Source organism: Rhinichthys klamathensis, unplaced genomic scaffold (assembly GCF_029890125.1).
Source record: "Rhinichthys klamathensis goyatoka isolate OS25496 unplaced genomic scaffold, OSU_Roscu_1.1 h1tg000585l_1, whole genome shotgun sequence".
NCBI classification, from domain to species: Eukaryota; Metazoa; Chordata; class Actinopteri; order Cypriniformes; family Leuciscidae; genus Rhinichthys; species Rhinichthys klamathensis.
The window spans coordinates 1,538,431-1,557,804 of record NW_026607045.1 but is presented as its reverse complement, the minus strand read 5'-3'; the positions used below and the strand labels follow the sequence as shown (position 1 = coordinate 1,557,804).

At 38.4% G+C, this 19,374-nt stretch overlaps 1 protein-coding gene across 2 annotated transcripts in view; it reads left to right on the top strand.

Annotated features, from left to right (window-relative positions):
- LOC130075548 (homeobox protein PKNOX2-like) overlaps positions 1–19,374 on the top strand; it is an 85,719-nt gene that overhangs the window by 46,831 nt on the left and 19,514 nt on the right. For both annotated transcript variants that reach the window (XM_056240188.1, XM_056240185.1), the window contains 5 exons: positions 2,463–2,599; positions 14,600–14,771; positions 16,951–17,136; positions 18,610–18,745; positions 19,115–19,212. In XM_056240188.1, coding sequence (XP_056096163.1) covers positions 2,463–2,599; positions 14,600–14,771; positions 16,951–17,136; positions 18,610–18,745; positions 19,115–19,212 — 729 coding nt within the window. The remainder of the gene's footprint in view (positions 1–2,462; positions 2,600–14,599; positions 14,772–16,950; positions 17,137–18,609; positions 18,746–19,114; positions 19,213–19,374) is intronic.

Here is a 19,374-nt window from a genome sequence, read left to right as displayed (position 1 = left end):
ATATACAGCTCATTCTTGAATGAGTTCCCTGCTGAAATAAAAAGAAAATAAGATAGTTTAATGGTATAAGCTGGTTTAATATGGTCTCCCATCCTGGCCATGCTGTTTAACTGCCAAAAGCCTAACAAGACTGGAAGATGATAAGAACAACGAATCAAATTGTTTGTTTTTTCAAATCTCCAATTGTGGACGTCGAAAAGGTGCATTTGTGGTCCTGTGCAACATTTAGCATGTGAAATCTTCATTGTGCTTGTCCTGAGGTAATCAGAGGGACACAGAGCTACGTTTTTGTCCCATAGTCCCCTCTCCCTGTCCAGCTGCTGTGTCCCTCCGCCCTGAGGATTAGAGGCTGGGGAAAAGAGAGCAGCGCGCTGGTGGAGACATGCAAATGAGAGCTAGTTAAGTGTGAAGAAGCTAATTTATTTCCTATTTGAGGCTGGGATTAAGACTTCCAGCTTCCTCCCTTAAACCATTTTTGTTCTGGGGAGGGAGACAGGAGGGGGCTTGCTTTCAAAGCTGCATCACAAAAGAGAAAGAAAAACAGGACAGGGATAGATTGGAAAACGTAGACAACAGGAGAGTTGTACTCTCTCTCCCACTAATGCATCCTAAACAGGGTATTTGTGCATCCTGACATTGTTTCGAATGCGAGGGCAAGACCTCTGCCCACCTCGACTGCCAGAGTTTTATTTGATGACTAGGTGGAACATATTCCTGCAGAAGGTGACCTACGTAAAAATTTAGGGGTCAAGTGCCTCAAATTAGATTCCAGATTTTAATGAGACCATATGCTGCAGCCGCTAACGTTCTTACATTGTCAAGATGGGCAAACCGAGAGATTGCAGACACATTGGAAGTGCCTTCCTGAATATGTATGCTGAGAGTTTTTTTTTTTTTTCTTACTAGCTTTTACCTCAAGTTTTTCTAGAACTTCATCTGGATGTGTGCCATTTTTCCTCCAATGCGGAAAAGATAACAAACCAGATTACTACATGCACATTTCCGCTCTTACAGCTATAAAAGCAAAAAAAAAAAAAGCACGAAAGTGAAGCGTTAATAAACTAAATCTGATAAGACGACAGTGCCTGGCTGTGAGCCACCAATAACATGCACATGAGCAAGATGATGTTGAACAGCATCTTTGGCTCATCAGTGTGGAGAGGGTAAAAGCAGAATGGGTTGCATGCTCTTCAAACGCATGCTATTTAGTTTTATTTATGTTTGTCAGGAATTACGAGCGGATTTAATTGCTGTAAATAAGTCCAAGAATTCTGTAAAGAAAACTGAATTTGATTAAAAAGAGAATCTGATTGGTGTCCAACATTGTACAGTAAATCTAATCTTAAAGGTGTCACGGTTCTGTTAGTTTGTACTTTTTGTGTTTCACCACCTTCTGCCTGAGTTAGTCTTTTGTTGTCTTGGTCACTCATTATGTTCAGCTGCGCACTCATTATCTCCATCATTATCACGTGTACTTAATTTCAGTTCTGTGTGTGTTTCATTGTCGGGTATCGTCTATGTTACGTGTGTGTATCACTCTCTCTGTTTGGATTTATCTTTATGCATTTGGATTTATTAAAAGACTGCATTCTCTCTTCATCATCGTGTTCAAAGTTTGATCATCTACTCAGCGGTGTGACAAAAGGAATAGTTTCATATTTTTTTTAATTGTTTAATTGTCATATTTACTGGCATGACATACCAATCCTGCATGATTTTTCTTTCTTTAGTGGAACACAAAAGGAGAAATTGTTTTTGGTTGCCAAACAATATCATAGTTTTTACCACATTAAAATCAGTTGTAGTTGAATTTTTACAGTTGAATTTGTAGTTAGAACTATACATTTTATGTTTTATATATATATATATATATATATATATATAAACACAGATGTCAGTTTTACTGTTTAGTTTGGTACTGTTTTTATCTGTTGTGTAATATACTTATTATTTTGGTTTATGTCCAAGTTCAAAATAAAAAAAGAAAATATTCACAAATTAATATGACGATGTACCTTTCATTTGTAAAATATTTGAATCACTTGATTATCCATTTAATGCTAGTAGATGAATTTTTAATCTCCTAAATGAAAAAAAAAGCTCCATAAAACCTGTATTTATATAGCGCATTACACAATATAGATTAACAGGATAATAATGATTTAATTAATAATGCAAACAGAATTCAAAAAGGCTAACTCTAAAAAGACAATTGTGTCATTGTTCAGCTTAAGTCAGTTCAGTTTTGATTCAGTTCAGTTCAATAACTGTGTAAAATTAATAAATGATTGTAATTGAAGTATGTTCAATTGAAATATGTTCAATTCAGCTATAAAGCAGCTCTGCAGAAAACAGTGATGATGTCAGTGTTTTCTGCAGTGGTCCAAATGAAAATGTTTGTGTGTAATATGGTCAGAATATTCTGCAGTTCTTCTGATTTTCTGTATTGTGCATTTTTTCAGATGACAGGCACTACGCAACAAAACTCGAAGGCCCAGCATGTCCACCTCTCTGCAGGCTCAGCGGCTGGGGCCGCCCCGGTCAGCGTGACGCTCGACCCTCAAGCCCAACTGGAGTCAGACAAACGAGCCGTTTACAGGTGAGTGTTGTGCAATAGTGCAACGTCTTATTAAGGACATCATTTATAAGAAAATCAAGATTTTGACTTTCTCCGAAGAAAATGTGAGTAGTGCTTGTATGATGCAATAATGGGCAACACGATGCAATGATGTTTTGGATGGCATACACTGCCATTAGAAAGTTTACCGTTGCTAAGATTTTTTAAGATGTCTTTGAAAGACATTTCTTATGGTCACCATGTTTTTTATATTAAAATGTAATATTAATGTAATTAAATGTAATTAAACAGTAATATTGTGAAATAGTATTAAAATTTAAAATAAGTGTTTTCTATTTGAATATATTTTAAAAAAATTATTAATGGCAAATCTGATTTTTCAGCAGCCAATACCCTTCTTCAGTGTCACATGATCCTTCAGAAATCATTATGCTGATTTGGTTCTTATTATGAATGTTGAAAACAATTTTTCTGTTTAATATTTTTGTGGAAACCATTATATTTTATTCAGGATTAATTGATGAATGGAAAGTTGAAAAATAAATCACTTGTAGCATTATCAATGTCTATTCTATTTAACATGTTCTATTCTATTTCTAAATGTTTTTCTGTGTCCTTGCTGAATACAAGTCTTTCTTTCTTTCTTTCTTTCTTTCTTTCTTTCTTTCTTTCTTTCTTTCTTTCTTTCTTTCTTTCTTTCTTTCTTTCTTTCTTTCTTTCTTTCTTTCAAAACAAAAACTAAAAAAATACATACTGACCCCAGACTTTTCAACAGTAGGCCTAATGTGTGTAATATACAACAAACTATATGAAATCTTTTGTGTTCCTTTTTTTTCCCAGTGAATATTATATAGGTACCTGTACGCCATTGTTCCATCAGATATAAATTATGCAGTTTTATAGTTATTTGAAACCCTCATAACATATTGATCTAAATACAAGCATACAGACTAGACGCTTGATTTGGATAGCAACACGCCTGCATAAGTCATATTTTCCTCGTTTATTCATGAAGTAAATAATACATGGCACACTGACACTTTAAATACTTAAAACCTCATTCCCAATCCTCCCCTTCCCGGTTGATCACAGCGCGGCTGTTTGCGAGCCGCATGCATATCGTAGCATCACCGGGTCCTGTGTGAAGGCAGCCGCGAGGGCTCGTTCGACCGGCTGCGGCGCTGGCTATGATTAGCGGTGTCTCGCGGCGGCGTGGCAGAGGCCCGTGGTTTGACGCTAACCCCTGAGGCAGGTCTGTGAAGGCCTGGGCAGGCCTGGGGCTCAGTCTCTCAGCTCCTCAGAGAGAGAAAACTGCCTTTGATGCGAGCAGCCAGCCGGAGGCGGCCTGCAGGCGGTGTGAAAATAAAGCCTAGACTCAGCCTACATTCACACTACGTACACAAACACACACATAGAGTCTGCTCCTACTTCCCTCTCGTTCATACTCAGCTTCTCACTCGCCGTATATATCTCACCACCTCCTTCTCTCTCTCTCTCATACACACAGATTTCTGGTTTCATCCTACGTGACACATCTTAAGTGCTCTAAATATTCAAAGGCGCAACAGAGAGCCATCACTTATAACTTGTTCTGATCCTCATCCGGCACAACGAAAACGCACAGGTGAAATAGATACCAAAGAGAATTTGTATTAGACCTGATATCTAGTACTATCAGGTCAGGTGTCAAATCGAATTTGTGTAAAAATACACAGAAAATATACTGTACAAAAAAGAATGATACAAATAAGGAATAAGAAATGTAATGTAATAAATAATAGGGATATATTTAGATATTTCATTATGTTTCATTATACCTAATTTGTAAGTCATTTTACATACAGTATATCTGATAAATGAAAAATAAATGTAAAATATGGATGCAAATATATGTATTGTAATTACTCATAATTGCCCAGTCAATCTCTTAAATTCAGGACATACATTTTTATTGGCCAAGCAACCGTGTACATGCTGAGGCACAACAGAAAAGGATCGCTGGCAACGTCATGGTTGTGGGTTTGATTCCCAGGAAAACATAAAGTACTTATAAAATGTATACATAAATATAAGTAGCTTTGGATAATATATTTGTCACCTCAGAGTCATTATTTGGCAAATAAATTTCATTGTAATATATATATATATATATATATATATATATATATATATATATATATATATATATATATATATATATATATATATATATATATATATATTTTTTTTTTTTACTGATCTTTGATAATATAAATACAGCATTGTTGAGCATTAAAAAGTCTTCCTGACCCCTAACTTTGTTATGCAGAGTATAAAGCAACATGCATCTCACCTCCCAAACTATAATGGGCATTTAACAGAGAAAAAATTATAATAATTCATAGCTGTTTGTTTATACTGCATCCTTGTGTATTGTTTTGATTCAATTTGGCAGGTTGGTGTTTATTTCCGCACCTTTCGTTTCTCTAATTGCCAGTATTGTGAGTTTGAGTTGTTGAGTCTATGCTCTGGCATGTGTTGCTTAATTATTAACAGTAGAATAAATGTGCGATACAGTAATTATCTTAACGAGTTACTGCACTCTCTTTTAAAGCATCCGAGACCTTCTCTTCTTATTAGAAACGAGGCAGGGGGTCTCTTTCCTGTGGGGTACTTGCGACATATCCAAAATTAGCTCCAATAAAATTCAGGAGATGAAATTGTAATATGTATCCAAAGAAGTTCCTGAGGGTGTAAAATTCAGCACTCTTCCACAATGATAAAAGCGAGATGGAAAGGAAACTCAGCTGGGAAGTCAGAGAGTTTCATGAGTGAACCGAACAAAGAAACCCAGCAAATGTTTTTATTGCCGAAGAACTTAATAAAATTATTATATAAATTAAATAATATTGTAGATAAACTTAAAACTCAAACTAATGGGAAAAATAATTGGTGAAAATGCAAACTTTTTTCAGGAATTCAATCCTTCATTCCTCAGGCACAGAAATTAATATATCGACTCATCCAGAGTTTAAATAAATAAGGCTTTTACTATTAAGCAAATCAAATGTAATCAATATATTCATGATTTGTATCCATTGTAGTCCATATTTAATCCTTCAAAATTAGACATTTCTTTGAAAATCTGTTTTGTGTGTACAGAATGCTTCGCACCTCTCAGCATCCATATTTTGAAGTATTTATGTCTATGTATAGTGTTCAGACCCTCATAGGTGTGCTTATATTAGGTTATTGAAACATCTGAATGGGGTTTATGTGTTTCTTGCCCCTCTTGCCATGACTCAGACTGGCGCGTGCTGAGTGGATTTGCATTGATACTGGATTTCAGTCTTGTGGTGCACAGTCATGCTGTCTTCATTGAGCTCCAGTGGATCAGGGGTGTCAAAGACTGACGGAAGAGAGAGAACGAGGGAATAGAAAACAGAAAAGGAAAAGGAAATTAGAGAGTTGGGGAACAGCTTTAGAAGACCCAGCAGTAGCAGCAGCGCATATCAGTCCCAACAGGAGTGCTTTTAATTTGACAGCCAGAGAGGAAATGGTGAGCCAGTTCTCCCCAGCCGCTGTAATGCACCATAAATTCTGTTTACATTCGCTGTTGGGGAGCTCTCGCAGTCATTTGGTGCCCAACATCTTAACGACTCTCTCTCTCTTTCTCTCTCCTACTAATGGTGCTACGATTTCTATACCATCCAGAGTAAGTCATCTTATCCAAGCCATAGATTCATCCTGAGAGAGAGTCAATTCTAAATCTTGTGCGTCAGGCTAAAGCTGGGCACAGACTACTGGAGTTTTTAAATCTTAACCGATTGTGAAATCTGGTTGCGTCACGCACATAAGGATTAGACATTTAGACAAAATTAGACATTTCTTAAACCCAAAATCTAAAAACCCAAAATCTCACCCTTCAGTCATTTTCTTATTTCAAATCTCAAACCTGCACACACTACAAGATTTGAAATCCATGGCTCATCACACACTACAAGATTTTCTTACGATTATCATGCCAGATTTAGCACCTCACTTGATCTCAAGCGGATGTAAACAAAATGGATACTGTGTCGTGGCAACTTGCTTTAGACATTAAATGAGGAGAAATTATAAAGGCAGTCGTGTTTGACCAGCCGTTCATCCATCTTGTCCACCAGAACTGTACAGCTGCTTGTTGTTTCGCGGTTGCCATTTCAAAAGTTCTGTCACTTCCTTCTCCTTGTAGACTTCTCTCGTTGGCTATTGTAGAAGTACTGACGTAATCACAGTTGTAATCATCCCGATTTAAAATCCTAAATATTAAACATGTTTGATATTGTCGACCGCAATGTATCCGCGAGCGGATCGGGAGGTTAAAAATTTGACCTGTAAATGCCTCTCATCCATCAAACAGTGGAACGGCCGATGCCCTGGACACGATTTTTTCACTGTATGTCGGGAGAGGTAAATCAGCCATAAATCAGCCTGAAACTCCTGTAGTCTGAGCCCGTCTTAAAGGATGTATTTTTTAGATTGTTACTGGCAGATTATGGTAAATAGTACTCAAAGTATCTCAGGAAATCTCTGAGGGCACATTTATATCCGAGTAAGATTTTGTTCCTCAATTTAAAACCGTAGACGTCGAGTTCTATTCCATTTCATCCTGTCTTGTGTCTCCAGGGTGCACAGTGTTCTGAACTTCACAGACTGACTGTCTAAAGATCGAACCCAATCTGACTGTCTGAAGATTGAACGTGTGTGTTTGTTAGCAAGAGCTAGTAAAGTCTGTGAATGAATCTAATACTTGTTAGCTGCATGTGCTTGCTTGCTTAGGAAATGTTATTGCTCAGGGTTAGAGGACTGCAACTTGGCAACAGCATAGCAACAGTCTAAAAACCCAATTTGACCATACTAGCAGCTACATACAGTAGTAATGCCCTAACAACTACTCGGATCACCATAGCAACTCTATAAACAACTCAAAACACCATAGCAACTACAGTACATTGCAACACCCTTCACAACTTCCAGGCTAGTCTAGCAATGCATACAGTAGCAGTGCCCTAGAAACCATGCAAAGCACCCTAGCAACCACAAAACAAAATTTTACTTAATACTTAACAACTGTATAGCAACACTCTGGCAACCACATTCCAACCCCCTAGCAATTACTCAGAACGCCATAGCAACAGACTAGAAACCACCTTAATACAGTAGCAATGCAATGACAACCACTTACATCACTAAAGCAATATAAAAACCACTCACAACAACCTAGCAACTACATAGCAACACCTTACAAATCACCCAGACCAGCCTAGCAACCACATACTAGCAGTGCCCTAGCAACCATTCAAAACATAACAACAATCTAAAATTACCTAGAACTTTTTAGTAACTTTATAGCAACATGCTGGACTTTTAAACTACCCAGAACACCCTGACAACTGTATAGCAAAACCCTACAAATCACTCTGACCAGCCATAGAAATGCCCTAGAAACACCACAGCAACTATATAGCAAAACCCTACAAATCAGCCTGACCAGCCATAGCAACGCCCTAGAAACTACCCAGAAACACCCCAGCAACTGTATAGCAAAATCCTACAAATCACCCTGACCAGTCATAGCAACGCCCTAGAAACTACCCAGAAACACCACAGCAACTATATAGCAAAACCCTACAAATCAGCCTGACCAGCTATAGCAACGCCTTAGAAACTACCCAGAAACACCCCAGCAACTGTATAGGAAAACCCTACAAATCACCCTGACCAGTCATAGCAACGCCCTAGAAACTACCCAGAAACACCTCAGCAACGACTTAGAAACTACCCAGAAACACCTCAGCAACTGTATAGCAAAACCCTACAAAATGACCCTGACCAGCCATAGCAACGCCCTAGAAACTACCCAGAACACCCCAGCAACTGTATAGCAAAACCCTACAAATCACCCTGGCCAACTATTGCAATGCCCTAGACACTACCCAGAACACCCTAGCAACTGTACAGCAAAATCAGTTGCACTTTATTTTACAGTATACGTGTATTTATAGTGTACTTACTTTAGAAAAACACATACAGTAGCACTGTCTTGGCAAACCATCACAACACTCTAAAAACAACCCAGAACCCCTTAGTAACCATGTAGCAACATTCTGGCAACCGAACATCAAATGTATAGCAACTCTCTAAAAACCTATTTGAACACCTTAGTAACTACTGTTTATAGCAACATCCTGGCAACCAAAATGTACAGCCTAGCATTGTGATGGCAACTTTTACATTAGTAAGCACTGCTCATATATTCTTCATAGCATGTTAAAAACCTTTGATTGCTTTTATGTGGCATCTCTGTATTTATTAACCTCTATATTCACACCTATGGTCCAATGAAAAGACCCGGCTGTGTATGACAACAGGCCGCAGCTACCCTTTACCCTGCAGGTGAAAGAGAGAGAGAGAGAGAGAGAGAGAGAGGGGAAAACCGTTGAAAAAGAGCAGCGCCACTCATTGAAATGCAGCAGTAGGGGTCCCATATAAACCCTGATGGCGAGTGGTATGTTTGTGTGTGCGCGCCCCCAATACAGTTTGAGCTCCAGACATGCAGCCTGGAGGAGGGAGTGTGTGTTCATGTGAACGTGTGTGTGTGTGAGGAGCGGTCTCAGCGTGGGAGCACCCCAGACTGGGTTTAATAAAGCCAGCAGCCACTGGCTCGCCCTGATTAGGATGGCAAACATACCGGGTGAGCACAGAGAGCGCACACCCCCATCTCCCCAGCAGCCCGTGGGTGGCCCACCACGATACCAAAACAAATGCAGCTAGAGCTAGCATGAAAATGTGTCCAGCTTTAGTTTTGGACTCGGAATTGCTTTGATGTGCTTTTTTTCGTTTCTTGGAAAATATTTATTTATTTGCTATTTACTTATTTTTTTAATCTTTGAGGGCTTTAATCTTTGAAACCTCTATGCTAAAATATTGAGCTTGGTATCAAAAAACAGGTAAGACCAATAACTTAAATGTCTCATTAGCTAAGTCGATGAAACACATTCGTTGAATGGAAATAAAAACGCCATATCCGACTTTAATCGTCAGTTCGCAGGGTCAGTTCTGCTGACTCTTATCTCAGTAAATGACACTTTTATGGGTTAGTTCCCCAGCTGCCTTCGTCCTGAGACCTCTGCACTGCAGATAACGTCTCGCTGTTCTGGCACGTTACCAGCTCTAGGTGCCTCGTGATGTTTGAGGAGGTACTACAGACGCAGTGATATATAAGATGGCTGTATCAACATGGCAGCAGGATTACCATTGTAAAGCTGTATACATTACATAAATGTAGTGTTTATTTTTTTTTAAAGTCTGGAGTTTGTGAGACTTCATTAACGATTCATTTGATTTATAGCACCTGGTCATAAGAGTCAGCGGAAGAGTTCAGCAACTCAATTGACTGATTCATTTCATTATAAGAACCTGCTCATACGAATCATTGTGAACTTCATTACTTTAGTTTTTATGCTTAGCCACCCAAGAGCAAAAGAAAGATACGCCATGATTTTTATTATCTAATGAGAGGGCTAAAGTTGCTAAAGTTTGGTTTGGTGTTTCTTTTTTCATTAAAACCACCTTTTCAAAAGAGTCATTTGTTTGTGAATCAGACTATAGTGTGTTTGTTTTTGCACATTTTTTCCATTTATAATTTAAAACCAACATTAATTACGCAGTACTCTGTATATTTGAGGCCACACAGTTCAGTAAATAAGTGAGATGTTAATTCAATTATTCAATTAGTCAACTTTCGAGTTTGTGAGTCTTTTTTTACTAATTCATTTCATTATAAAAACCTGCTCACGAATCATTTGTTTGTGAATTGAATTACGTTAGTTTGTTTTTATGCTTAGCCATCGAAAGCAGAATATGCAAAAGAAAGACATGTCATGATTTGGAGTGGTCTTAAACACAGAGTGGCTAAAGTTAGGCTTTTCTTTTGTTTTTGTTTGTTTGTTTTTTCAAACCCTAAACTGATAGTCCATCCAAAAACGAAAATGCTGTCATTATTTGCTCACCCTCATGTCATTCCAAACTGGTTTGACTTTCCTTTTTTTCTGCAGAATACATTGAACATTTTGAAGAACAGTTTCTGTTCCCATTGACTTCCATTGTATTTTTTGTCCATACAATGGAAGTCAATGGGAACCAAAACTGTTTTTCATTACAAGAACCTGCTCATAAGAATAATTTGTTTGATATTTGAATTACATTAGTACAATAATTTGTTTTTATGCTTAGCCAGAAGGGCAAAGGATGCAAAAGAAAGACATCTTGATCTGGATTATCTGATGAGTGAATTCAAAGAGGCTTTGGCTACTTTTTTTAATGACGTCAGTAAATCAGTAGTTTGCCCATCATAGAATGTAAAAGTCCTTCTAATGGCCCCTCTGTTTCCAACTATGAGCCTACACTTTTACATTTGAAGGATGCAGCCTGGGCAGTCTTTCCCGCAAGAGTTGAGAGATGATAACTAAAGGTTAAAGACAATAGCATTAAGTGTTTCATTTTAACCGGCACATTTTGAAAGATTAACCGATTAGCTCTGCACTTTGCGGCACACTGCCTCATCCAGACCGCATAGATGAAGAGATTTAAAAGTCTGGAGTTGCTCAGAGAGATCAGATTACATTTAAAAGTTTTTCTACCCTTCGAAACAACTGAGGCAATTAGTTTATAGAGTAACTGCTCTAAGTGTTGTCCATCTTTAGTAACAAAGATTTTACTGCGATTGGCATGCCATCTGAGTTAATGCAATGTTCTGTTCAGAATAAGAGCTGCTACTCATCCGTCATCGCATTTGTATTCAAGACTTGACTGAAGTTTCCAAAAATCTCACAGTTTCTGCTGCAGATAAATGATATGAAATGTAACCTCCTAATGAAGGTAATGTAGCCTTATTAGACTCACTCCAGGGAATGTGAGTGTTCAGATGAACCTCTACCTTGTGGCTTAACTTTCCAATTCGATTTTATGCTCTAATTTCTGGGTAGTTTGTTCCTCAGCCTACTTGCCAAATCCTCAGAGAGCTAAATTGATAGCATCCTTTGGCTTTGGGCCTTTCGGGCTGTGTCCGGGTTATGATCCAGGCCTGCGAAGAGAGAGAAGAAGAGAGATAACCCAGCCATGCCCTCCAGGATTTACTGTGACTGGGGAGGGGAGAGAGGAAGAGGGACTGGCACGGCGGAGGGGAGCGGGACGAGCCCGGAGGGAGCGCAGATCGCCTCGCTGCTCAGCATTGCGAGTCTGTTTAGTATTCCTGTCACGTCAGCTGGAGGGAGCGGCATTAAATTGGGATCAGGCAGATTAGAGTCTAATATAGCCAGCTATTAAAGGCTGCAAATGAGAGTGGTGGGTTACAGCCGGAGCCTGGGCCCCTCACCCAGTCTCACAGCTTCTCTCAGTCTTTCAAACAGGCTCTGCGAGGGGGGAAAAATATACACACACAGGAACACGGATAGGATAGGATAGGATAGGATAGGATAGGATAGGATGCTATTTTGACATAGTGTTTCTTGCATGCAACAACGAACAGAGCACAAGCTATGATGTCCGATTTGTGAACAAATTTGGATAGGATAGGATAGGAGATAGGATGGGATTGGAGATAGGATAGGAGATGGGATAGGATAGGATAGGATAGTATAGGATAGGATAGGATAAGATAGGATAAGATAGGATGCTATTTTGACATAGTGTTTCTTGCATGCAACAACGAACAGAGCACAAGCTATGATGTCCGATTTGTGAACAAATTACTCTTATGAATATATATGCGGAAAATGATTATTTTAACCCTCATTCTGAGCATCTGTCTGGAAAGATCCAATTTTAAGGGGCGACTTCTTTTAGTGCTGTCCGTAAACAGCCACTGTTATGATTACTGTATTTATGCTCAAATAAATGCAGCCTTGGTGAGTATAAAAAGTATTTACCCCAAAAAAACATGTATTAAAAAAATACCATGCATATAGTATAAATATTGTTCCAAAACAGTGACGTAATATATATTATGATAATATATATAATATACACTCACCGGCCACTTTATTAGGTACCCCATGCTAGTAACGGGTTGGACCCCCTTTTGCCTTCAGAACTGCCTCAATTCTTCGTGGCATAGATTCAACAAGGTGCTGGAAGCATTCCTCAGGGAGTTTGGTCCATATTGACATGATGGCATCACACAGTTGCCGCAGATTTGTCGGCTGCACATCCATGATGCGAATCTCCCGTTCCACCACATCCCAAAGATGCTCTATTGGGTTGAGATCTGGTGACTGTGGAGGCCATTTTAGTACAGTGAACTCATTGTCATGTTCAAGAAACCAATTTGAAATGATTAGAGCTTTGTGACATGGTGGAAGTAGCCATCAGAGGATGGGTACATGGTGGCCATAAAGGGATGGACATGGTCAGAAACAATGCTCAGGTAGGCCGTGGCATTTAAACGATGCCCAATTGGCACTAAGGGGCCTAAAGTGTGCCAGGAAAACATCCCCCGCACCATTACACCACCACCACCAGCCTGCACAGTGGTAACAAGGCATGATGGTTCCATGTTCTCATTCTGTTTACGCCAAATTCTGACTCTAACATCTGAATGTCTCAACAGAAATCGAGACTCATCAGACCAGGCAACATTTTTCCAGTCTTCAACTGTTCAATTTTGGTGAGCTCTTGCAAATTGTAGCCTCTTTTTCCTATTTGTAGTGGAGATGAGTGGTACCCGGTGGAGTCTTCTGCTGTTGTAGCCCATCCGCCTCAAGGTTGTGCGTGTTGTGGCTTCACAAATGCTTTGCTGCATACCTCGGTTGTAACGAGTGGTTATTTCAGTCACTGTTGCCCTTCTATCAGCTCGAACCAGTCTGGCCATTCTCCTCTGACCTCTAGCATCAACAAGGCATTTCCGCCCACAGAACTGCCGCTCACTGGATGTTTTTTCTTTTTCGGACCATTCTCTGTAAACCCTAGAGATGGTTGTGCGTGAAAATCCCAGTAGATTAGCAGTTTCTGAAATACTCAGACCAGCCCTTCTGGCACCAACAATCATGCCACGTTCAAAGTCACTCAAATCAACTTTCTTCCCCATACTGATGCTCGGTTTGAACTGCAGGAGATTGTCTTGACCATGTCTACATGCCTAAATGCACTGAGTTGCCGCCATGTGATTGGCTGCTTAGAAATTAAGTGTTAACGAGCAGTTGGACAGGTGTACCTAATAAAGTGGCCGGTGAGTGTATGTCATAATTTATATGACACAAATGCAATCAGGATCACTACAATGACACCATCAAATGGGACCATAACCTCTGAACAATTCTGCAATTTGCCAACTAAAACATCTCCTAAATGTTTCATTTTGGGATCCTACTGCTCCCTAGTGTTTTTCTATATGCTGTCCTTATTGACTTAAGCGTGACCCTTAATCATTTGTTGTGGTGATGTTGTTTTCTTTTTAATTGAATCTGCATGTCAGGCTAGGCTTAGCTTTCAAGAGGCTGAGCTGAGTGAATTTGAGCTTTCATTAGGTCTGCTCTTCAGCAGAAGCCTCTCTCTGGACAGGCTTAAACCAGTGCAAACATATTCATCCTCTGATGATACAGGAAATGTAAATGCTGTTAACATGACAAATGTCAACTTGCTAGAAGAAACCTTTAGACAGAGCTTATGCCTACAATCAAATGAAGATGACAAAGATTATATATTCTGCTGTGTAATGTCATCTGTCCTGACTGAACCAATTGAACTGGTTATTTATTTTATTAAACACTGGTGTATGGCTTACTGCATAATCCACAGTAGGCTATATACTCTCTAATTCCTTCAGAATATGTGAAACATGATGTGTGGAAAGATACAAAATAAAATAGGATAGGATTATGGTTAATAAGCATTATTATGCTCATAAGGCTGCATTAATTTACACATGATACAGTAAATGATGAATACTATCAAAAATACAGTAATATATAATTAAATATGATCTCTTTCTGTGTCCGGCAGACATCCTCTTTTCCCTCTTCTGGCGTTGCTGTTTGAGAAGTGTGAGCAAGCAACACAGGGCTCAGAATGCATCACCTCCGCCAGCTTTGACGTCGACATCGAGAACTTCGTCCACCAGCAAGAGCAGGACCACAAGCCTTTCTTCAGTGAGGACCCTGAACTAGACAACCTGGTAAACACTCATGTCTCTTGTTGCTTTATTTGTGTCAAGTTCAGCTGTTTACCTGCTCTTAAAAACCGGTTTACTTCCTGTACCTAAATGTCACATTTGCACTGCCCTCTGCTGGCATATTTGCACTGTATAGTGTATACTTTTAAATTCTGAGGTAGTTTGTTGTTTAAATTATCATTAAAACGAATAATAAACAATGTTTTATTGAAAATAAAAAGTGTTAGTCACAATGACACTCGCCCACCCCAGTCCGTAGCTCTTTTCTTCCCCTCTATTGTTCTCGTTTCCTCTAACTCTCTCCCTCATATTCATCATCTCATCTCTTCTGTGCCCTGCAAGACAGTTAACAGTAATTAGAAATTAAGGGAAGGAGGAAGAAAAAGGTCACTGTACATCATTACCGGGGCACTCGGCCGACTAGCGCTGCTCAGTCAATTAACTCTGCATCTGTGTGCTTTACGACACACTGGTCACACACACACACACGAGTCTTCCGTTCACTAACTCTTCACCGCGACAGTTATAGCGCCCGCGCTGCGCTTCGTTCTCGCCTCAGAGAGATGGCACTGAGCCCTGATTAAACGAGCTGCAGTAATTGGCAGATTTATCTCCTCCTTGGCAAAGCATTTTTTAGCCCATTTGGTCGTCCTTGAGTTCTGACTTTGGGCGGTGACTATTTGAATGGGTAGTTGGAACTGAAAGTTCAGTCCCGTCCAACTGTGTCAGCAGAACTCGAAAGTGTTTGTAGCATTAAGCAACGCAACCAGGCAAACCGCGGCAGGCAAATTCTTGCTCAGAATTTATTTTGGTTTTGTTTTTGTTTTTGAAAAACTGAAATAATTATTGAAATAATTCACTAAATGAAGGAAATTCCTTCATTATTTACTTCTTTTTTTCCCCCAGAATGTACTGGTTGCCCTTTTTCATACAATAAATGGTAAAAAAATCACCATAAAATATAAAAAAGTGACCCATATTATAGTGCACAATATATTCAAATTCTTCTGAATTCAAATTATACCTTAGTTCGAGGAACAGATGTTACTTCAAGTCCAAAATCATCCCTTTGTTATTTGAATGAATAAATGAATAAAATAATACATTTCTTTATTTATTTCAGGTTGTATCATCTCTTTTTTGATGCTGTATCTTAAATTTAATTTTCAGTACTGGCATCTTGCTAAATTAAATTAATTAGATGTAAATATTTGATTAAAAACTTAAACATTCAAATGAAAATTTGAAATGTTGCCTTTGCAACGGAAATAAGTTGATAAATTGATGAACTAAAACTGAAATAATTATAAATTATAGCTATATATATATATATTAAAAACTAATAAAAAGTCAAAAACTTTAAGCTACAACTTAAATGAAAATTAAAAGCTAATTTAAAATAATCATTAAAATAGTCAAATAGTACGTATATATGTAAATACTTTGTAAACTACTTCGTGTATCAATTTTTGTGTGTTGTGTTGACCGCAGTGTTGGGGAAAGTTACTTTTAACAAAAAAAGTTTTATTTTTGGCAAATGTAAAGGCCAGTCATACCAAAAGTGAAATGAATAAGCCTCAGGAAAAGCAAAGCAACATTACGCCTGTACAGTAGACAGAGGGTGCAGCTCAAATAAACCTTTCAAACAAATGCAGGTGAAGAAAGTTCAACACTCTTACTTCAGCCATAAAAACAAAAAAATGAAACACAAATGTGATGTTAAAAGTCAATTTTGCTTATTCATATGGTTGAATTGGATAATCAAAGGTCAGCAGCAAAGACATTGGTTAATAAAGTGAGATTAAATACATAAAGTATATTTTTATTATGTAAAACAACATTTTTGCGTTTGCGTTATATTCTGAGTTTGTATTTCAGTTTTTATTTTTTTATTTAGAAAAATACTGAATCTGCTTTTGTGCAAGTGAAATGTGTAAATGTTCACATTTAGTCTAGAACTACAATAACCCTCATGTTTACAAAGCGGACACAACGCCTTACGTCTGATTTCTCTCAACACGAGGACAGGAGAGGTGTTAGTCAATAAATGAGAAAACACGTTACTTATTTGAAAAAGTACCTCAGATATTTCGTTCTAAATTTAAAAGTAATGTGCTATTTTAGTGACTTGAAAACATAACTCACGTTACTTGTAATGCGTTACCCCAACACTGTGACACAGATGGTGAAGGCGATCCAGGTGTTGCGGATCCACCTGCTGGAGCTGGAGAAGGTGAACGAGCTCTGTAAAGACTTCTGCAACCGTTACATCACCTGCCTCAAGACCAAGATGCACAGTGACAATCTGCTACGGAACGACCTGGGCGGCCCGTATTCACCATCACAGACCAACCTCGGTCTGCAGCAGGTGACTGACAAACACATTCTCCCTAGACCTTCAGTCTAAAGGCTAAAGGTTGTTTCTAACACATAAACACAGTGCCATATGAATGCACACACTATCACAGCAGTAACATTTACACTTGCACGAACACAAGCTCTTCTCCCGGGGATGCAAAAGGTCACATCTGGCTTGCCCTTGCTGCTCCTGCTGAACTTTGCTGACCTCTGCGTGAGAAGACTTAAAGCACACACTTTTGGATTTTTAGGACTGTCAATCAATTATAACTGAATTAAAATGGCAATCAAATGATCCGATTAATCGGAATTAATCACATATGCTCTACTGTTCAAAAGTTTGGGGTCAGTGATTAAAAAAGAAGAAGAAATTAATGCTTTTATTCAGCAAGGACACATTAAACCGATCGAAAGACAGCAGCATTGAAGACATTTATAATGTTACAAAATATTTCTATTTCAAATAAATTCTGTTCTTTTGAACTTAATTGTATTCATCATAGAATCCTGAACAAATAATATTAAAACAATATTAAGCAGCACTACAGTTTTCATAATTGATGTTAATAAGGAATGTTTCTTAAGCACGAAACTTCATCTAGAATCTACAATAATAGTGCGTGCTTGTCTGTCACTTTAAATGCTCGAGCTCGTTACAGCAGGATGGATTCTGATTGGCTGTTAATGTTTGAATCGTTCATCAGCTAGATAAAATCATTCTGAAAGTGATTCCAACTATATAGTTTCTTTCAAATTTAGAACGATTTTTAGAACTATATCTTTATAGTTATCGTCCTTGGTGTGAACGCACCTTTAGTTCCATTGTTTTAAGTAAATTGTGCGCACGTCATGATATAATAATTAATCTCCTTGTTTTTAGTAAATCGTGGCCACATTGAACTAATTCGTTCCCTCGTTTTGACTGAACTAAAAAAAGGGAACAAATTATTAGAACATGGTCGAGATTTAGTAAAACAAGGGAATTAATTATAATATTGTATTCATGATTTACTTAAAACGAGGGAAAGAATTAGTAAAACGTGCTGATGTAGGAACAAATTGTTAATTCATGGCCACGATATACATATTTTTTGGTCCTCATGTCATGTGCAGGGTTCTGTATAATAGAGGGACTTCTATTCAGAAACATTAATAACAATCTTGCCAACCCCAAGCTGTTAAACGGTATTGTATTTTTTTAGAAAAGTCCCCAAATGAAGATAATTTAGGCCATTATATTTTGAATGTTTTATTTCCATGTTATATAATTGATACCTTATTATGGCATTTACAGGCATAATTATTGTGTGTTCATTTATATTGGGTTCTTTTAAATAATATTTAAATAATAAATGACATATCATAATAACATATATTAAAAAATATAATGTTTACGATGTTCACAAAATTTCATACAAAGTCATATCCCCCAAGAAATTCTCATGTGGACAGTAACTTCTATTTCCTCCTCCTCCTCTTATAGGACCTGCTTCACAACTCATCCCCATCCCTCACCTCTGTCTCCAGCACGATAAACCCCTCTGGGATCGTAGTCCCTGCCGGATCGCTGCAACAGAACAACGTTGCCATGACCACTATCAACTCTCAGGTGGTCTCAGGTGAGGAGGCCAATCATCAGTCCCTTTGCCCGCTCCAAAATCAGAGATCTCAGCATTCGGAACTGCTTTCCTTTCCAAATTCGTGAAAGTAATGCACATTATCTTCATTTATATAGCTTTTTCTTTGACTCATTTTCTTTACATCCATCTCCCTTTCACATTGTGAATACAGAATGTCTAATTACTGTGAAATCGAGCTAATTAGGAGCAAAACAAGAGCTCCTTGTTCTCTTCTTGATCCGTTCCGAATACCCTTTTGTTTTATTTTGGCGCAGTGAACGCGAGGTGATTTGGTATTACAGTATTTCAACAACAGGGAGGTAGAGTCTGTGATAACCTCAGTCCCGTGTCTGTGACTGATTCCCACAGGTGGGACGCTGTATCAACCGGTGGCAATGCTTACCTCACAGGGGCAGGTGTTAACCCAGGGCTTACCACAGGGAACCATCCAAATCCAAAACAATCAGGTGAGGGGAGCCGCTCAACAGACTTGCTGTTCTGCTTTGATGCAGAGAAACTGCAGGGCTGTATCTTCACAAGTAATTCTGGTGAATTATTTCTATAGCCTGATGCCTTCAGTGTACGGATGCCCTTTTTTTTTTTTTTTTTTTTTTTTTTACATTTTACTC